The sequence below is a fragment of the Ammodytes marinus genome, assembly GCF_949987685.1.
Source record: "Ammodytes marinus genome assembly, chromosome: 18".
NCBI classification, from domain to species: domain Eukaryota; kingdom Metazoa; phylum Chordata; class Actinopteri; order Uranoscopiformes; family Ammodytidae; genus Ammodytes; species Ammodytes marinus.
In genome coordinates this window covers 5,906,955-5,919,799 of record NC_137222.1, presented here as the reverse complement: position 1 = coordinate 5,919,799, position 12,845 = coordinate 5,906,955, and the positions used below count along the sequence as shown (strand labels likewise).

General features: G+C 38.9%; 1 protein-coding gene across 8 annotated transcripts in view; it reads left to right on the top strand.

Moving 5' to 3' along the window:
• The window catches only part of dab2ipb (DAB2 interacting protein b), a 131,107-nt gene extending 118,515 nt beyond the window's left edge, over positions 1 to 12,592 (top strand). For 6 of the 8 annotated variants that reach the window (XM_080046734.1, XM_080046737.1, XM_080046735.1 and 3 more), the window contains 3 exons: positions 4,509 to 4,711; positions 5,008 to 5,095; positions 8,745 to 12,592. In XM_080046734.1, coding sequence (XP_079902860.1) covers positions 4,509 to 4,711; positions 5,008 to 5,095; positions 8,745 to 8,912 — 459 coding nt within the window. In that variant the 3' untranslated portion in view covers positions 8,913 to 12,592. The remainder of the gene's footprint in view (positions 1 to 4,508; positions 4,712 to 5,007; positions 5,096 to 8,744) is intronic. The other 2 variants (XM_080046736.1, XM_080046733.1) reach the window with 1 other exon arrangement.
• Positions 12,593 to 12,845: the final 253 nt, after the last annotated feature.

Below are 12,845 nucleotides of genomic sequence, written 5' to 3'. Positions count from 1 at the left end.
ATATTGCCACTTAAAGTCATCATATGCGCATTTATAACATAAAACGTAGATAAATAGGATAAATGTTGCATCAGTCTAGCTTTGCATGTGAGCCCATAATGCCTCAACCTCTCAATTTCTTTCTTAAATTGGCTTGGCAGTGACGTTCAAGCTGCTTTTCTGGGATGTTAGCAGTGAGCTCAGCTGTGACTCAACTGCAAGAAAGTCTTGGCAATAGCCAGAACGAAGTGATAACGTCAAAATAAATGTGAGGGTAAATATAGCAGGAAAAAATATCTGTTATATGTTGTAACAAATATTGAATATCAGGACATTGCTTTCAGATGACTTGGCTAACGATACACTTCCTGTCTCAAGAAATAATGTCTTTATTGTATTGTAAAAACCAAAGAAGTTGACGTGAATCAAGTCAAAAACTCGCAAAGAAAATGAGTTATAGTTTCTGGACATTGAGTGTGCAGTAAGACTTGGACTCCAACAATGTAGGATTATAGTCATTTTAACCTTCTTGTCCCTCCACCTGGAAAAACTCCTCATAACCTCGCAACCTTCCTCCCTTTTTCTAACCATCCTTGGAATGAAGTTAACAGCCCAGAACAGGTGTGTGTGTGTATATGTGTGAGCGTGTGTGTGTGTGCGTATGTATGCACATGCCGTACATCCACACAGACACGTTGGAGCTTGTGTGTGGCGCTTTGCATTTCAGTGAGAAATAAAGACACAAAAACACCTTTTTCTTTTTCTCTGTTTCCTCTGCCTGTGTTGCTGCTTCTCTTCTACAACCGTTCAACCTCGCTTCGCTTCCGTGCTTTGATTGGCTGCCACAATTCTCTCCCACTTTTTTTTCTTTTTTTTCTCTTCCATAATGAATACAAACCTGTCATCCTAACATAGCTCACACTTTATGGAAGCCAGCAGCCCAGGCGCGGAGAGCAACCAAAGAAGGCAATGACTTCAGTCTTAACAAAGCAGCCACAGCCACCTTAAAAATAGCAGAGCAGGATCGGAAAACAGTACATCTTCCACACTAGCTTTGACACAGGCTGCAGCAAATGGTCCATACACTTTTAACAATACAGCAGCCCCTACTGTTGCAACGTTAAGCTTTCACACTCTGCATGTACTGTGTATATTCAGTGATCTATGGAGAATTAGGGCATGCATTCATCGTGTTAGGAGGACGTAAAATAGAGATTCCAAAAAATCAAGTAGCTAATTTGGATGAGTTAGTTCCATAAAAATAAGTTAATATTTGCAAGTTTAATTTAGAAAACAAATGCTATTTGCTAATTTTCCAGATGACTACCTCAGAATATGCAAGAGGCAGTATTTCATCGCATAGACTATGGGTTACTAAGTAAGGTAGAAAGTTTTTGCTGGGCAATTTTGCTCTTTATGTCTAATTCTGCAAGAAGCAGAAGATGAATGTTACTGTTATATCTGTGAGGGATGTATTTGATACTTTATTGCAAGATAATAAATATTTCCAGTTGCTTAAAGTGCTTAATTGTGTTTTGAAAATAGGAAAATAAAACCCTATTGAAAAACTGTCATATACATAATTAAATATAATTAGATGAAATCAATCAATCAATCAATCAATCAATCAACCTTTATTTAGTTCTCGGAGGTACAATTGAGGGTAAGCCTTCATTTTCAATGAGATATTAAAAGGAAATAAATAAATAACTTGTCTAATGCCATTACCAAAAAAAAGACAAACATCCTTAATTTTATACTTCAGCTGTGTTACAGTAATTTCAATTAATAAAAATAATCACCAAGAAATCATCATATTATGTAATTCCTATATGTGTCAGACAAGCAATGTTTTACTTATTAATCGTGGACCTCATAATCAAAATAATTTGCTTCATCAGCTGCAATATGTTTGTATCCATAAAAAATTGGATTGAAAGAGAATTCTTTATAAACATTGGTCCATTTCTAAAGTTGTTTTAGGCCAAAAGTTACACATTTGGGATTAACTGCTTGCTTAATTTTGAAATACATGCAGATCAAGTACATAACTAGAAAACGTTATAATCCCAGTAGGCTTTTGTTATTGGAAATGTCGTATTTAGAGGGGATAAATACGCTTGTATAAAATAAGGATGCAAACTCTCTCCAATATTTTGAATTTGATGTTTTATGGATTGGGTAATCATACATTTTTAAATTCAAAACTTCTCATTTTCCAGTCCTTCGGGGTCTGAGTTTCATTTTGACTTTAATTATGTTAAAGATATGAGTTCCTTGTCGGTTAGGTTGTAAATATCGTCTGTCATCGGATGTAACATGAGGTCAGCCGATGCAGAGGTACATCCGTTCATCTTTATCAAATGTATTCTTAGGTGGTTGATTTTGAAACGTATAATTATCAAAGAACAGTAACAAAGGAAAAAGTTGAAATGTTAGCTCTCTTTTATGTCCACAATCGTCAGACCGTTATGATCACAGATGATTTTTAATACTCACATCTCTTTTCTGTCAGCGACAAATATACACAAATACTCATATTATACACAAACATATTTGTATATTTTACATATTTTATATATTGTCAAAATGAACGATTCAACATCACAGGTTCAATGCAGCTGTCAAATAAAGAGGGAAAATAGGACATCTGATCAATTATGAGTTTTTATTATTATGGGTTTTTTTCAGACAATGGATGAGAGAAAAGATTTTCAATAGTTTGATTTCCTTTTTAAACTGACCTCTGTCCTGTGTTTCAGACAGATAGATGATGACAGATAGATGTAGAGGATGAAGGTCAGAGGAGAGAGTGTAGGGCAGGTCAGCAGTTAGGTTAAATCCATTTTAAACCAGTTTAAGTCAACATTGTAAACTTTCAACAAATGTAGTTTGTTCATTTATTTTACTTCATTTGAAAATACAAAATATATTCTCAAGCATGTATGAGGCCATATTTTTTCTGAGGTTTCAAATTAACCTTGTGGTAACAATGTTATCTACAGCATTTTGTTTTGTTTGTTAAGTAAGTTTTACTGTTAACTTTAAAAAGAAAAACGTTTCTCCAGGGGCCAAATATTCAGAAGACCGGCTTTTTACCTACCACTGGTGAGGTAGAAGACATCAGGGGTACAAAGTGAAAATACTATTGACTGGCAGGACAAAGGCAGATACAGATACAGCACATGTCAGTCATTCTCAAGGGAACCAGTGACAAGGGCTGACGGATATTAAAGATGGAGAGAACAGTGGAGAAAAAGGCTAGAGGAGCAGATAAGATCAATCTGTTGGAGGTCACTGGTCCTCCTGGGAAGAGGGAGGGATGTCCCAGTGATAGGCAGGAGAGTGACGTGTGGAAATCAGTAGAAGGTGACCGGACAGATCATCCATGTGTTATGGCAAAATTCCTGCTAAACTAATGATATTCCCACGTTAAAAATCAAAACCTGCTTAACGTAAGCATGTTAGCTTACCTTAGCATTTAGCTCAAAGCACAGCTGTATCCCTCACAGTTTTTCATTGTGTTGTCTTATATCCCATAGAGAATTGATTCCTCTACCCTCCCCCCTCTCCTTCGCCTGAAGAAAACTCTTTCAAAGCCGCTAAGGGCCAGAGAGAGGTCAGGGACAGATTTTAGGGCTTATTACACACGTTGCACTTCAGTCCACTTCACTAGCTGCATCCATCCATCCATCCCTCTTCACCTCATCTTTGTCTTTACCAATCTTCCTTTTCTTTTCTGTTTCTCTGTTGTTGCTGTTAGTTTATTTTTGGTTTCAGAGACAAACCAGTCTGACAGCGCAAACAGCCTCATGCTTGTATTGAATTGATGAGAGATTCTCTGTGTTAGTATGAGTGTTTGAAAAGAAAAAGGATCATTTTATTTCAAACAAAAAAAAGGCAAAGGATTTGATAGTTTTTTTATGGCAACTATATGGGTCTAGTTTTAAAGGTGCAGTGTGTACAGGGAATTGCTGTTTTTCAGAACAGACTTGTTAGAAATGGATTAGAATAATTTACGCTGCCATGTTGCACCAACATGTTTCTAAAGTAGCACAGAACTGACCAACTTAACAGCCTTACACGTTTTATTATATACTGGGTGTTCGCCAGAAATGCCTCTTTTGGAAGAAGAAGTACTATAGAATAAAATACATCTTCACTTCATCACTTGATATTGTGGGAAGACTTGTGACAGGGGTGGATGATGATGATGTTACTAGCTTATTGTCCTTGAAGGCCACCGTAGCTTTTACACACTGTACCTTTAAAGTGCACTAATGAAAATGGCTTGTTAATGAAGCATGTGATTCCCTGAAAGAGGGCGGTTTATCTTTCCTAGATACAAATTATACACCGAGGAACAACAGGACATAAACTCAGGCCTAATTAAGATATGTCTTATTTTCTCCTCATAATTTATGCTAATGAAGTAGAGACACCTTGCTGATAGGGTCACGGGTGACGACGGCAAAGATAACGGTGAGGATAATGAAAAGTGTCCTCATGTCCTGTGCTTGTTTGCTCAGTACCAGCAGGAGATCTCAGTGCTGCAGGAGAAGCTGCGTGCGTCAGTACAGAAGCTCGAGGAGTACGAGGCTCGTCTGAAGGGCCAGGACGAACAAGCCCAGAAGGTTCTGATGGAATACCAGGCCAGGCTAGAGGAGTCAGAGGAACGACTCAGGAGACAGCAAGACGACAAGGATCTACAGATGAAGGGCATCATCAGCAGGTAGGAGCTTTGGTGCATCTGTCCTGTGTCTTAAAGCCATTAGAAACCTGGGTTACAACATTATAGTAACTACTACATAGGTATGCATTACCTACTGCATAGGTTTTTTTTTTCTTTTTCTAACTACTATAGTTATGCATTATCTACTATAATATATATTGTTTTAAGTTAGTTTCTACTACATAGTTTTTTTTTTTAGAGTCCAAACTACTTACTATTGTGCAACTAACTACTTCTGTGAATTTGGGTTTACAAGGACTTTAACATCTTTGTCCTGTTGTTGTTACTGTTTCCAGGTTAATGTCGGTAGAAGAGGAGTTGAAGAAGGATCACTCGGACATGCAGGCGGTGGTGGACTCTAAACAGAAGATCATTGATGCACAGGTCAGTTTACAACACACCAGTCATAGAACTTATCCAGCGCCCACTTTGCATTTTGCATATGATGTTGTTGATACTTCTCGTTTGCGTGTTTCAAAGTTTGTATGTGCCGCCACTTGCGTCCTCTGCTTGAGGAAACAGAGGGTCCCTGAAATACAAAGATACAGTATCTCACAAAAGTGAGTACACCCCTAACATTTCTTCAAATATTTCATTATATCTTTCCATGGGACAACACTGAATAAATGACACTTTGATACAATGTAAAGTAGTCAGTGTACAGCTTGTATAACAGTGTAAATTTACTGTCCCCTCAAAATAACTCGACACACAGCCATTAATGTCTAAACTGCTGGCAACAAAAGTGAGTACACCCCTTAGAAAAAATGTACAAATTGAGCCCAAAGTGTAAATATTTTGTTTTGCCACCATTATTTTCCAGCACTACTTTAACCCTCTTGGGCATGTAGTTCACTAGAGCTTCACAGGTTGCAACTGGAACCCTCTTCTACCCATTCATGACGACATCAAGGAGCTGGTGGATATTAGAGTCCTTGCGCTCCTCCATCTCCCGTTTTAGGATGGCCCAAAGATGCTCAATAGGGTTTAAGTCTGGAGACATGCTTGGCCAGGCCATAACCTTTACCCTCAGCTTTTTTAGCAAGCCACTGGTCATCTTGGAGGTGTGTTTGGGGTCGTTATCATGTTGCAATACCACTCTGCGGCCCAGTTTACGAAGGTTGAGTGCACATAGTCAGCGTCGTACACAGAGGTTGGCTTTGGAAAATAGACGTATGAGTGCTGCCAGCATTGCTGAAGGGCTTGAAGGGGTGGGGGGGTCAACCTGTCAGTGCTCAGACCATACGCCGCACTCTGCATCATACTGGTCTGCATGGCTGTCATCCCAGAAGGAAGCCTATTCTAAAGATGATGCACAAGAAACCCCACAAAAAGTTTGCTGACAACAAACAGACTACGGACATGGATTACTGCAACCATGTCCTGTGGTCTGATGAGACCAAAATACATTTATTTGGTTCAGATGGTGTTAAGAGTGTGGAGCGGCAACCAGGTGAGGAGTACAAAGACAAGTGTGTCTTGCCTAGAGTCAAGCATGGTGGTTGGAGTGTCATGGTCTGGGGCTGCATGAGTGCTGCCAGCACTGGGGATCTACAGTTCATTGAATTCTAACATGTACTGTGACATACTGAAGCAGAGCATGATCCCCTCCCTTCATAAACTGGGCCGCAGGGCAGTACTGCATCATGATAACGACCCCAAACACCCCTCCGAACGACCACTGGCTTGCTAAAGAAGCTGAGGGTAAAGGTTATGGACTGGCCAAGCATGTCTCCAGTCTTAAACCCTATTGAGCATCTTTGGGGCATCCTCAAACGAGAGATGGAGGAGCGCAAGGTCTCTAATATCCACTAGCTCCTTGATGTCGTCATGAATGGGTAGAAAAGGGTTCCAGTTGCAACCTGTGAAGCTCTAGTGAACTACATGCCCAAGAGGGTTAAGGCAGTGCTAGAAAATAATGGTGGCAAAACAAAATATTGACACTTTGGGCCCAATTTGGACATTTTTTCTTAGGGGTGTACTCACTTTTGTTGCCAGCAGTTTAGACATTAATGGCTGTGTGTCGAGTTATTTTGAGGGGACAGTAAATTTACACTGTTATACAAGCTGTACACTGACTACTTGACATTGTATCAAAGTGTAATTTATTCAGTGTTGTCGCATGGAAAGATATAATGAAATAATTGAAGAAATGTTAGGGGTGTACTCACTTTTGTGAGATACTGTATGTTTAATTCATAGCCTCCTCATCTCTAAGCCTGGCTGAGCCCAATTCCTCCGCTTACTCCCACTCGCCCTCCCTCGATTTTAAAACATACATTTACAAATTTCTCATCTAGTTTCCAGACAACATTTAGCTCATACAAAACTGTGTCCAGAATCCTTCTAAGCAAATGAAAAAAGTTAATTTCTACTGATATGTTATTGACATATATGTTATACATCTAGTCAATTCATCATTCGTCTTGGGGAAAATAAAGGGGGGAAATACGTTTTAAAAAGTGTTGCTTCAAAGCCCTTAAATGTGAGAAATGGGTATTTTAATTGTTGGCAATATAATTAGAAAATAAGCAGAGAACCATTTTTTTCGGCATAACTGTTGTCATAAATGATAAACACAGCTGGAGAGTTTGTTACAGTCACCATTTCTTCCATACCCTGGGGAAAAAAGTGTAAAGGATATGCAAGCTAACACACAAACACACATTCAATATGATATGCATCTTGTGAGATTTAAGTCAACTTCAACTTTGGTGCAACATGACATTCACATACCAGTCACGGACATGCAAAGATGAGTAATGTTCTCCTCGCCTAAATTAATGAGACATTGCATCTGCAAACAAACAAGCACTCAGGAAGGTAGTAAGTGCTTTCCTTCAGTTAAAGAGGCAGAGAGAATGGAAATAAAAATACATCATTATGAAGAGAGGGAGGGGAGCTTGCCTCTGTGGGTCAGCCCAGCCTACATTTTACATTTTACAGTGTGCCTCAGGGCATAGGAGGAGAATTTTAGGCAGCACATCATTTTGTGGAATTCAACAATTTTCTCCAATTTATATATTTCTTAGTTACAAACAGGAAATGTGCGAGCGGCATATGAGTCATGTGTAGATGTCTCGGAAACACTTCAAACGCTGCTTTCATCCCAATTCATAAGGAGTTTTGATGTTAAAAATTGAAGAAAAAAGACTCAAGGCAAAATGATTAGTCTGCTCATCATATCAGTGTGTTGTGTATTACTGACAGTTTACTGAGGGATTCTACAACTTTTTACCCTACATTTTACCATTAGTATTTTGGAGTGAAAATGTTCTCAATTCTCAAACCCCAGCAGCCTCAGGTTCACCTGACAATGCAGCATCACACGCTGCACTATAAATATCTCATGCATCCACTCAACCAGCGCACATCTAAGTAATGTACGTTTTTTCTTTAGCTAGGAGTTTAAATTCATGTCAAATTATTTCCTCTTCTTTCTGTCACGGCACCGCTGTGACACAGCTAGAACTCCTTACTTTTGAGCTCCCTCCAAACTGACACAGCTATATTTCCAGCAAAGGGACTAACATTATTATTTGTACTGTTTGGTAACATTTCTGTGGATAAAGCAACTGGAGTGGAACATGTAGCCTCATATAGCATTTTTGGGGGGTGTTTATAATGTTAATAAGGTAATGCACTCCACCTTATGAAGGTGAGGAGTTGAAATAAGAAATATTGGTGTATCCAAAAAAAAAAGGATGATAACAAACAAGGTTTTGTAGTCAGTATAAGAATACGAAAGTGTCGGATTACCATGGTAGCCAAGTAGTTACCGCACATACCATAGAATTGCATTATTGCTGGTTTGATTCCAGCCTTGGACCTTTGATTCATGTCCCTCCTCCTTCTCCAAGTGTTTCCTTTGAAAGTCAAAATACCCAGAAAAGTTATCTTTAAAAAAAAATTAATACGCAAGTGTTCTTGCCTGAGGCTCACATCATCTCGACCTGTCTGTAAATACAAAAGCAGGTTTGTTCTGTGTTTTGCAGTACCTGTCTCTAACTGTATTCATGTTTGTGTGTTGCAGGAGAAGCGCATAGCGTCGCTGGATGCGGCCAACGCGCGTCTGATGAGCGCTCTGACCCAGCTGAAGGAGCGCTACAGCCTGCAGACCCGTAACGGCATCTCCCCCACCAACCCCACCAAACTGCAGATCACTGAGAACGGAGAGTTCAGAAACAGCAGCAACTGCTAGACGCTCTGGCATGTGGCCCTGAACGCCCGCCTGTGTGTGTACAGATATTCCAGGAGAGGACGTCGTCTTCATGCATGCATGGATGCAATGGATGCATGCCTGTTCTGAAAGACTCATAAGGGTGTGCGTGTGTTTTTAAAGAAGCGTACATTTTGGAAGGCATTTTTGCTTTTGTTTTTGGACACCAGTCCAAAGGGCCAGGAGAGGCGGGACTTCAGCACCAGCTGGCCAGAGCCTGAACTGTACATATGAAACTCTACAGCTGTCCATCAGTCAAACAGTTTGCCAGTGGATGTACGCAGTCGCTGGGACCTTTCAAGACCCTGCCGACGCCTGGGACAAACCACTATATAACCACAACCCTTCAACTCCTCCTCTTTCTCTCTCTCTCTATCTTTATCCTTCTTTCTCGCGATGATCAAGTGGACCCACTTAAAACCCCAATACATGCATTGAGGATTATCACTTTAGTTGTCTAGAGAGGATTTACTTTCTAGTGCTTTATTTGAGAGTCATTGTTTATAAAGAACCAAATAGGAGCTTGAAAAGAGATATTTTTTGGTCCAAAAACAATCTTCTTAAAGTCCCTTTTCAGTCCTCGGGTGTGTTTCCCCCTTTCCTCTTCATCCCTATATATGGCACTTTGTGAAAAAGCTATTGGTACATGAAACGCCTTAACAAAGGAACACACCTCCACTCAATCCCCTCCCTCCTATTTCTGCAACAAAAAAAGAAAGAAAGAAAGGCACAAACTTATACTGTGGATTTGTAAAGAATACATAATTAAATAGTACACACATAAATGTATTATGAACACTAAAGTAAATGAATTCTATGTGATACTATATTAAGGAAATTTTAATATAGATATATATATATAGATATATGCATTTCTTTTCTTTTTCTTCTATAAAGTATACACACATATCTATATCTATATTTGATAATCTCAAATATATAAAAGCAGCCCTTTATTTAGGAGTTTTCTTCTCCTTACGATGATGAAAGACTGTAGAGTGTAGCTTGGCTTTAGAGACCACATTGAGCAGTGATCAGCACCGTCGCCTCGGTTACCATTTGAACTATTACTGTATCCACTATACACAAGGACTGTCTTCTTCTGGTGCTCTTAAAGATGCAGACCAGGAAAAAAATAACTGATTTTGGTTTGATATCCGAGTCACGTGTGTGTGTGTGTGTGTTTTTGTGTGTGGTCTTCTCACTCTAATAGCACAAGAGCTATCAAGAGACATGTGTTCCGTCACGCTCACTCATACTAAACATTACACTGGACCGGCGAGGCCATTGCAATAATGGCCTCCTTCGTTACGACAATTTCTCTCTCAACTGCTTTGTTTTGTCCGTGGTAATGAAGTATGCTGCACCCAAACTGTGACTCTAGTAAATCTTAGTGGCATCATCTCTCTCTCCTCCTTTTTCTCCTCTCCCGTCATCCCCCTGTTCTTCTGAATGTGAAGAGGCGTTAACACAAGAGTTCAGTCCTTCCGATCTCTCCTGGCATTGCTCTCATCGCGCCATCTACTCCACCTCAACATCCGTATTTTGTATATTTTTGTATTCATTTTTTTACCCCTGTATACAGTACGTCAAGGCTCTGCATGCTTTCATCCTTGCTCTAGAGCCAATGGTCGCGTTCGTATCACCATTTGTTTTCTTCTGTTGCCAATTGGAAGTTGATGATGTTGATGTTGATGATGAATGGCTTGCTGCAGACATATACAGTGAATATATATATATATATATGATAACTGAGTGTATCAGGAGGCTGGACAGCCTGGGAAAGTGTAAATAAAATGCTCACACTATTTTTACCTAATGTTAACAGAGCTTTTTGTAAATGTATCTTGTGCTCAAACTCTGCTGTATCATTATTGATATTTGTAAATACATAAAATAGCTCCAGTCGGTCATCTTGTCCTCATCAGGTAGAACTGTGTACAATTAAATTAACTTGTAAGTGTTCTCCCTGTTAAAAGCTATATGTTTTTTTGTATTTAGAGAGTGTGTTGTTGCTAGCCAGAAAACTGATCAAGTAGGAGTTTGACTCTTGGGCAGTCATTGGACAATGCCGCCTTGGTTTTTCTGGCCAAGTTGAGTCCAGTCTGGATGAGATTGACAAGCACAATCCTGTATCTCTCATCAGTCTAGCTCTATGCACGTTCAATGGTTGGTGTTTTATAATTATATAATTAGCTTTTCCTTCCTTTTGTTTAGCACCTTGTTTAAGGTGTGCAAAAAGGTGGCCAATTTCAAAACTTGTTGAAAGGGATGTTTAATGAAGCTAATTCACAAACCATTAGGCCTACATCAGATAAAACTGAAATATTTAGAATGTTTCCTATTTGACTGAAACAGATAATACTTTTCCTCCTCATCTTACCATTTTGTCCTAAAAGAATGTTCTACAACTGCACATATTAAAGCGAGACTGTTACTTAAACTACAAGAAAAATACATTTTCCCCGTATAAAAGTTTAATATATAAGCAATTAAACCCACAATTGTTCAATTCAATACTCTCAGAAGCTGCTAGCTAACAGCCTCAATGCTACTTGGTTTATTTTTTACTGTTGCTGGTTGCTAAAATATCAGTTTACATTGGCAAATTTCCAGTAGCCTACATGTTGCTGCATAAGGCACATTGAATATACAGTTCAGTAACATTGTGAATCTTCTCTTCTTGTGCTAGTGTTACAGTAGCTTAGCATTTTAGCCACATGGTGAATTACTGTTAAGCTAAATGTTAAACAAATGTTTGGAAATAAGCTCAAAAGTCAAAAATGTTGATGCTAATGTTACAGCCCCAAAAGAGTAGCTATTGGTTAGCCAATGTTAGCAACTTTTATATCACAGTATACACAGCACATTATTGATTCAGTTAACTGACTTTGTGACTCCTTTCCACAGGGGCTATTGGTAAAATAGCTTAGCATATTTGCTAATTGACCGACTACTGTTTTGCTAAACCGGTTTTACTCAGTCTGGTATGACGAGTAGCTTGTTGTGGTAAAGGTTTGCTAAATGTAACCAAATAACGAATTTGGTTCAGTGGCTATATGTTGCTCCCTTGTATGACATTTTAGACAAATACTAAACGGTTGTTGCTAAATTGTGAACCACTGTTTATAATTTAGCTAAAACAATAGTTTTGAATATCAGTAGAAGCCTTTAGCAGTGCCAGTTGTGGTGTCAGCCAAAAGTTACATAATCTCGCTTTAATCTGTACTGCACACATTAACAAAACTTTTAAAGCTGTAACGTATGCTGCTTCAGTAGGCTTCATATTTAAAAAAAATAGTTACACACTCTGTTTGGTTTGTAGTTTGACTTTTCAGTAATCAGTTGTTTTTTTTCCGTCATGTTTCTCCCTCAAGCCCCTCCACACAGTTCAGCCAGTCCGACAAAAAGATCGATCAAAATAAATATAAAGCTATAAATAAAGTAAAAGATGTTGTATGTTTTCTATTATCTTGTAGAAAATACTTTTGTAAGTATGTTAAAAGTATAAAGTATTTGCTGGATTCTGCTTCCTTTGACGACAGTGACAAAACAATAATGTACAGAGGAAATTGTTGAGTGTTGACAAAATGTGGCTGTGCAATTTATGTACATTTGCAACTAGACCTATTAAAGTTTTATTTAGCTATTTTAAAATCTCACCCCTGCTTGCTTGTGTCTGTCTGTCTCACTGTTCTGTTCTCTGCCGAGCTGTTGTTATGATGAAATGTAAATTAAGCTTAATTTGAGTGCATGCCAGATGAATCACTTGTTCATTAAATACTCAAGCAAGGCCTAGATAGATGACAAGTATCCACAGAGAACATATGCTCACACACTTGAGGTCCAAAAGGCAGAGTGGAGGGTGTGATGGAGGGCTGTGACAGACTGGTTTGAGCAGTGTCTACTTCTCAG